The sequence below is a fragment of the Arachis ipaensis genome, chromosome B2 (assembly GCF_059453495.1).
Source record: "Arachis ipaensis isolate K30076 ecotype BB chromosome B2, ASM5945349v1, whole genome shotgun sequence".
Classification (NCBI taxonomy): Eukaryota; Viridiplantae; Streptophyta; class Magnoliopsida; order Fabales; family Fabaceae; genus Arachis; species Arachis ipaensis.
Window position 1 is genome coordinate 51,010,409 of NC_142437.1, and position 8,463 is coordinate 51,018,871.

Genomic DNA, 8,463 nt, shown 5'->3' on the forward strand with positions numbered 1-8,463 from the left:
AAGAACGTGTGGTTTGTTTTCACTCCAAAATTTTCCACCCTTTCAGTGACACAAGTTCAAAGACTCAATACGAAACTGCAGACAATCAATTTAGAGATCTTTGATATGTGATTTTAATTAATAAAAACAAAATTTTTAGTTACTTTCTATAAAGTTGAAACGCAATATCGAACTAAAAACTCAATATTAAATATTAAATAAGAAAAATAGGTTAGTAACGCCTTACTTTTAATACGATCATGACATACTAGATGTTGGGTCATTACATCCTCAACAAGTGTTCTTTTTTCTTTTTTTTTGTTTTAAAATATTGTTTATTTCCAAAATAAAACTAAGGGTAAAATTGTCAGTTTAAATTGTGTATTTGACATGTTCTACATAACCAAACACAAATTTACACACCACAGTAATGTTATGTCATTGTCCACTATTTTCAAACACTATACACAAGCACATGTATGTTATGTCTTGTCTAATATCTTTGTCTTAATGCCCGTTTTAATGGATGTACAAACCAAACGGAGCCTAAAGGAAAATTCATAACAAGATATAACTCACGTTTAGTTTGGAAATTGAAACCGTTAACTTCAGAAAACAAATCACCTTAGTGGTAAGGTGGCACCCCAAGCAATGACTCCAAGGGAGCTAACTGCTCTTGGAGAAACTTATAAACCGATTCAGTTGTCATTGCAGCAACTCGAACAACAAGAATAGTTTTCTGCGCAAAAAATGAGGTTGAAAATGAAACAAATTATATAACCTAATTTATATAAATTATAACACAAAAAACCTAATTATTCTAAATCCTAAAACAAATTAAATGGTCAAACTTCATGTGTGGTCACAATGTACAATATTACTATTACCAAGTCGGCTCACAAGTCACTGAGTCAAAACATAATAAAGCTCAAGCTCAGTTTTCTTAAAAACAACAAGCTGAGATGTTCAGCTAATGCTTAGCTCATAAGCCCATGAACTCAGCTTATTGAACTGTTGATGACTTGAACTCGAGTTACCTCAACCACCCACTCAACTCACTTCTAATAGAGAAAACAGCAACTGCAAAAGCATGCCTGACTATGCTTGAAAGGGAATTAGTTTCCTTCTCCAATAATAATGGGAGGAATACCCTTTAGAGGGAAAAAAATAACAAAACAAATAAAAAAAATAAAAACATACAAAAATTAGACAATTGTAAATTGTAATATATAGAGTGTGCCAGAAATCAAGGACGGTAACGTATCAACTTGTGCAGCCAAAAATACACTTGCAGCTACCAAAAATATAGTCAAACTGACTAGTGTTTGAGAAGAAACTTTTGTCGGTTACTGAACGCTGAAGTGAGTAATACACAATAATACACTGTAAATCCTTGAAAAAATAACCATCCAAGAGGGAAAGGAAATATAAGAAAGTGTAAATGAAAACTTCTGCATTAATAGGTAATATTAAATACACAAAGATGTTAACTAGTGGAGGATTGAGACTGGTGCACAGTTACAGAAGAGCTCTTTGGAAAAACAAGGCCAAGGACCTGATGGTTCGACACCTAGACATTTTCAGGGTTATTAAGAGATATCATCTATTACCCTCCAAACAAACTATCAGAATTGGCTGAACCTAACTTATCCCAAAAGCTAGCTTAAGAGGTGATAGATGCCCCATCTTTAAAAATTCTCTAAAGATCATATCATTAACTGATGTGGAACTTGTAATACAAACATACCCCAAGTAGTAACCTGTCAGCCATTTTGCTAGTCTTCAAAAATAAAATAAAATAAATCACATTACATGTCGTTTGTTTGGCCTGAATTAGATAATAGAGAAAATTTAATTCAGAAAACTGAAATCCGCAGTACTCTAATTATAGCCAAACAAATTTTGGATGCACTTAAAAAACAGGCTAATCTACTTAAATATATATAAAAATACATATAAAGGGCTTTGAGAATGCTTACGAAGTATAAGTTGGGGATTTTATGATAAGGGTTTTCGAGGGGGAAAAAGACCTGAATCTAAGTGAAGAAGCTGCACGGCAAGAACTGTGATTATTAATGATGAGAAAAGAGCATGGTTTTGTGGGGAAAAAGGCAGTAAGAAATCTCCATTTTCGTTTAATTTTGTTGTGAAACTCCTAAAGTGACCTTCTAGGCACTAAGATTACAATCTATCTTTTGTAATTTGTGGATGACACAATTTTCTTAGAAAATGATGTGGAAAACTTAACCACCCTCTCTTGGGTTCAAGCTTTTGGGAAGACATCAACATGTCTAAAAGTGATAAAGCTTTTGTCATTTTGTACCACATGATCTACCAATAATATAATTTAGTAACAAACCTACCAAAATTATCCACAGAAGATAAAAATAATCACAAAAGATAGAAACCAAAACTACATAACAATGTAGGCAATTTTATGACTTAATTATCATTTCCAATTTTGTAATATCCGAGTGCTAATTCTAACCATGAAAGATGTAAACAACTGATGCCCATAAAAAATTGGATTAATTTGACAAAACTATCCAAAATACTACCTACTATGGTTAGTTTTGTCAAACTATCTCAATCTTTTATAGGTACAAGCAACAACAACAACAAAGTCTTGTCCCACTAGGTGGGATCGGCTACATAAATCAAACGACGCCATTGAGCTCTATCATGTATCATGTCAATAGAAAGACCGTTTACATGTAGATCTCGTTTGACCACCTCATGGATAGTCTTCTTAGGTCTTCCTCTACCTTTCGCCCATTGTCCATCTTCCATCTCATCCATCCTCCTGACTGGGTGTTCTGTCGGTCTTCTTCTCACATGTCCGAACCATCTGAGACGCGATTCTACCATTTTTTCCACAATAGATGCTACTCCAACTCTCTCTCTTATATCTTCATTCCTTATTCTATCCAATCGCGTATCATCACTTATCCATCTCAACATCTTTATCTCTGCCACACTTAGCTTATGTTCGTGCTCCCCTTTCGCCGCCCAACACTCTGTACCATAAAGCATAACCAGTCTGATAGCAGTGTGTTAGGGACTTGGGTATTATGGGTGCTCAAAGTCCCATATCGAGTAGTATGGGATGCTTGATGTTGTATATAAAGAGAGTGGTTCTTCCCCCTTAACAGCTAGCTTTTAAGGTGTGGTTTCCCACTTTCCTTAGATACTTAACAATGGTATCAGAGCGTGGTTGTTGGCACCATGGAAAGGGCTACCTATAGGCTGGATTAAGGTGAATACCGAATACTGATAGACCGTAGCAAAGTGGCTATCGTTGGGTCAGTGTCGATAGAGTGAAGCCGCCGTGGACGTTGGCTCTCAGGGCCGGTGTATTGTTAGGGACTTGGGTATTATGGGTGCTCAAAGTCCCACATCGAGTAGTATGGGATGCTTGATGTTGTATATAAGGAGAGTGGTTATTCCCCCTTAACAGCTAGCTTTTAAGGTGTGGTTTCCCACTTTTCTTAGATACCTAACATAGTGCGATAGAATTTACCTTTAAGTTTTAAAGGCACCTTTCTGTCATATATAAAACCAGACGCACTCCGCTATTTTGACCAACCTACTTGGATCCTATGATAAGTTGAGATCTTTTATAGGTAAGTTGAGATAATTCGATAAAATTACCCATTTTCGGGCTATTTTGGGTAGTTTGTTGAACTAGCCCAACCTTTGATGGGTAGCAAGTTAGTTTACACCTTTGATGGTTAAAATTGTTTGCAATCAAATCCTTCATGCTTAGAAATGGTAGTTTACTGGATTTTATATTTTATGGATATTTTTAGTTGTTTGTAACGATTCAGCAGTATAGTTGTTACTCTATTTACTTTCTGGGTTCTAATGCTAAATCCATAATTAATGATGGGAAGCACAGTTATAATAGAGAAAGAATGATTATTACTTGTAAAGATTGGATTGGGCCGAGATCATGAAGTTAGCTTTTATTGTTTTTCTTCCCCCTAGTTTCTATCCATTTGTAAAAGCTTTCAAGCCAAATATGCCCAAATTGGTTCTACACATACCCTACGCCTAAACAAATGTTAAATTAGATGCTATATACCCTAACATGACATTCTATTTATACCATATCATCAAGCATTATATCAAATACCAGTGCCAATAATACAAGCCAACGTCCCTAAGAACAACAAAACTGACATTCTATCATTTTAAGCAGTTAAAAACACAGAACGCATCTCTTTTAAATCCATTTTCTAACATTTTTTATCTTCATCCCTATAGAACTTCCTTTGAATTGACTACAAACTGTGAGCATGATCATAGTTAGATATCAGATTTAAACAAACTCATGTCAAAGTACACTTAAAACATTGAATCATATTTGTGTATTACAAGCATTATATTCATTAAATAATTCATAATTTACCTTAGTCCCAAAGACACTGCAAGAAGTCATCAAGCTTGGCTTGGAAATGAAATAACCAGCCTCATTTCTTTTGTGACTCAAGGCACCTGAAGGATGCTGCAATTGCTCAGACATAATTCCTTTTACCTTATCTTGCACCAGATTCTGCACAAACTGCAACTTTGGCCTGATAAACACATGCATGTAGTACACAAATTCATAATTTTGATTTTCTTTTATTTTGAAAAAAAAAAATGAAAGAAGGAGCGGATAAGCATGTCCATCAATAAGTCAAGAAAATTCATTCACCCCAGTAGTAGAATCATTGCAATCACTTGGTAGTCCTGCACAAGTTCATGTATGCAGCCAATTTTTTCTTTCTCTAATGACATCTGTATATCAAACAAACCATTTTAGTAGTGGGATGTAAGTATATAAGTCACAAAACTGGAAGATGACACAATTTTTTCCCAAATTTCTCAAAACTATATCTAAAATAGCATAGAAAGAATTTGTCATGTCCCAGGTTCCTCTGCATCCGCACTGCCAACCCAAATTGACGAATTCTTTCTGGTAACGCACCACAGTATCCATCTGTTTCCCATTAAATGCTCTTTTCCTCTGCTGATACTCCCTTGTATAGTCTTTGAACAAATTGCAAACAATTGCAGTTGATTTTGGATCTAGTTGGTGGCAATATTTCCACCATGGGTGTGCCCTATTGTTCGACACTGAAGGTTGAGTTTGTGGCACTTGGTTTGATATTGAAGTAGTAACGGGACTAGAGCATAAGCAAGAGAGAAGGAAATAAAAAATGAAGTGAAAGGAGAAGGGAAGCAAGAGATGGAAGTAAACAGGCAAAGGAGCCAAGAGAAGGAAGGAAAAAAATTAAGAGAACAGGCGAAAGATCTTTGGTACAGAACAGAGTGTGTTTCTTGTGTGTTGTTTAGTTTTTTTGGTGCTGTGAAGTATCTGAAGAATGAAAGATTATCTTAAACTTTATATATGAACAAATTAGGGTCGTCCTAGAATCCCAAAATGACAAAAAAAAACCCAAAAAAGGCACGCACATAACACTTGCAGCACAATTCTTCATTTTTCTCACAACTGAGGTTCTACGATTTCTGCGACAGAACGCGCCGCCAGGACCCGTCGTGGAACTCCTTGGACGCAAGCAAAAACCGTGACGCTACGCCTTCCCTAATGCCAAAATTGAAAAATCCGCTATGATATTGCATTATAGCGCCACAAGTCCACCATTTGACAAACATTGCTTCGAATACCAACATCCAAAACTTAGTAAGTTTTAAACAGGACCTTTTTCCCATAAAGAGGGAGGTACTAAAATCATTAAACTATGCATAAAAAATGATTGTATACCAAACGTGTTTAACAGTCGGGATAAATTATTTCCCTGTATTTTATGAACATAAAACAAAATAAATTATTGCCATCTGATAATTATGTTTCATTCAAATAGTTTAAGTGCTTGCATCAGAAGAAATTATTGCCATCAGAATTTGTTTATTAACGGGTACTGGGTTTAGCCCCCATCAAACCCGACAACAACAGTAGGGAAATGGGGCAAGGGGAAGATGTGACGCATGCAGTGCAACAAGTTAGACTTGCATAAGATTAGGAAAGCTATTTAAGTTGCATTATTATTATTGGGAATACCAATGAATTTCCAAAAGCCATACTCGGATAAAAGATAAAGTTTGCTACAGAGAGATCCCGTCGAAATATTGAAAGCTAAGACTTAAAAATAATTTTAACAGATTATACACCTAACAAAATCAAGCGATCAAGAAACACAATTTGTATTTGTAATAACCTTATCAAGGACAAGAAAATGTATGTTACCGTATCGAGAAACAATGGTTCACCACCCTCCAAGAATATATTATTGATGCTTCTATAAAGATCAAAATCCCATTTTTCTCCACTTTCATGTCGCCCACTGGTTATCCAATCAACAATGACCAGATTTGAGTTTGAAGACACATTAAATACTTGCTTCTGGTAGTATCTTGCAGTGGAGAAACATGTTACAGGATCTGGAATGATGGCTAAAAGTGCATTGCTTCCAACTCTTGCCTACTATATTGAACAAAATCTTAGAAGTGTGTTTCACAATAACATAAAAAGTAATAGTAGTAAAAATATGCTAAAACAAATTAAAAATGTAATCCATTATATCAGACCAAACCTCTGTATCAATAACATGACCATAAATATTGATTGACATCAAATATTGTAAAGTGAAACGCAATCATTATTAATCATTTCTTCTATTTCTATCTTATAAAATGACAACTCCCTAATAAATGCCAAGCATAGCTGCTAAACAGAAACACGCAATGCTGCTACCTCCAATATTTGTTTAGAGCACTTAGATCCCACTGATTTGTAGACCTAAACAAAGACAAAATATCTTTAGTTCTTAGCACTTAGGATAAACCAATTTAAAGAACAGTCAATCACTCCTACTAATCAAAGAGATAAACGGTCCAACTCATGAACATCTGAACGAGAAGCTACAATTAGCCAAAATAATGAAAATAGACAACAATGTAAAAAATGAGATCACCTTAGTGGAACCTTGCGTGGTTAACACCATTGTACAACAATCTCCCACTGAAAATTTGCATAAAATTTGATCACCCTACACCACAAACCCAAAGTCCAAATTTGTTGCAAAAGAAACAAGCATCTAACCAAAGTAGTTAAGAAATAGTACAACAAGCGACCAAACAAAATGGAAGGATCTTACCGATACAATTCCACCTCCATAATTGAGGGCATAAACCCATACAGCATCAGTTCTGGAAGAACCCACCTAGGCAAACCATGAAAAAATATTTTTGACAAATTAAGATTTTTGTCATGGTAACAATCACTACATAAAAGTCGGATTTAGAGAGGGAAAAAAAATAAAAATAAACGATTCCAGTATGTTTTTAGTTCTTCCAGAACTTTTGCTTTGATTTTAATCTATCTTTTCTCTTTTCCTATAACTGGGGATTTAGTCCCCATCACTTGTATTCGGAGTCAACTAATAATACAAATTTCAAATATTTCTATTGTTTATCTGCATGCTCTGAAGTAATTACAAGAATCAAACTCAAATTAAAGAAGAGAAGAGAATAGAAGGACCAAAATCATAGCAAAAGATTTAAACAGACTAGGGTCAAACTGACCTATATTTATATGGATTAAAAACATAAGAAAGAAAAAAAATTTAAAATCAACTTTAAAAGAAGATTAAAGAATTGTCAAAACCTTTTTGGGTATAATGAACTTGACGGGATATCTTGAGAAGCAGTGTACCACTGATGATCTGCCGCCGACCTTTTCAACTACAATTGAACCCATTTCCATTTCTTTGTCCTCCTGTTCGTTTCCCATTCTTCCTCTACTGTAATGTTAAGTATGAGTAATTAGACAATAAAAATGGGAGAAAAATGCCCTGCATTCAAAGTTCAAAGAATAGAAACCCAAAGATCAAAACCGATAGAAACCCTTAAAAGTACACAGAGGAAACACCCAAAGCATAAATGTTTGCTATAAATGTAGTGCAGGAACGAAAAACGTACTGCATTGTTCTTACACTTTTTCTATGTATTTAGTTTATGCAGCAAATTATAGAAGATATTAATCTCTTCTTTTCTTCCTTAAAGCTGTGTTTTTCAGTTAATCCATTTCAGAGGCCATTGACTAGGTTTGAGTCACCGAAACTGGGTTAGGGTCATAAAATTAACTCAGATTATCAACAATCAACAACAATCACAAAATTAACTCGTAAACATTATCTGAGATTATCAACAATCAACAACATTCATAAAAATTAACTCTGAAAAAAAAAAAAACTGAAGAAGCACTGGAGCAGCAAGCAGTGAGCGGGGAGCCGAGGAGTGCTTGCTGGAGAGATGGCGAGGGAGGAAGGTGAGGGACGGCGAGGTGAGCAGAGACCAGAGACCCGAGAGCAGCAAGCAGTGAGGGGACACGCGAGGTGATCGACGGCCAGGTGAGAAATGGGAGCCACGTGAGCTTGGTGTACTAGGAAATCGAACAGTCAAATGAGTATATTTAAA

At 35.3% G+C, this 8,463-nt stretch overlaps 1 protein-coding gene across 4 annotated transcripts; it reads right to left on the minus strand.

Annotated features, from left to right (window-relative positions):
• Positions 1-393: 393 nt before the first annotated feature.
• On the minus strand, positions 394-8,463 carry URED (urease accessory protein D). 4 transcript variants are annotated; one of them, XM_016327882.3, is made up of 9 exons: positions 8,222-8,463; positions 7,652-7,787; positions 7,143-7,208; positions 6,960-7,034; positions 6,740-6,784; positions 6,233-6,466; positions 4,679-4,761; positions 4,391-4,556; positions 394-718 (listed from the first exon to the last, which is right to left on the minus strand). In XM_016327882.3, the coding sequence occupies exons 2-9, from the start codon at positions 7,775-7,777 to the stop codon at positions 605-607; spliced, it is 909 nt and encodes a 302-aa protein (XP_016183368.1). In that variant the 5' UTR covers positions 7,778-7,787; positions 8,222-8,463; the 3' UTR covers positions 394-604. The 4 variants fall into 4 exon arrangements, with proteins under 4 accessions (XP_016183368.1, XP_016183366.1, XP_016183360.1 ...); XM_016327880.3 differs by having other exon boundaries at positions 6,960-7,006; positions 8,222-8,446; XM_016327874.3 differs by having other exon boundaries at positions 7,980-8,427.

Bases quoted from the DNA above. Each gene is read 5' to 3' on its own strand.
- URED (XM_016327882.3), bottom strand. From the start codon at position 7,777: ATGGGAAACGAACAGGAGGACAAAGAAATGGAAATGGGTTCAATTGTA. The intron at 7,209-7,651 runs GTTTTGACAATT...TGGTTTGCCTAG, and splicing joins AGTTCATTATACCCAAAAAG to GTGGGTTCTTCCAGAACTGA. The intron at 6,785-6,959 runs GTGATCTCATTT...GTCTTTGTTTAG, and splicing joins CCACGCAAGGTTCCACTAAG to GTCTACAAATCAGTGGGATC.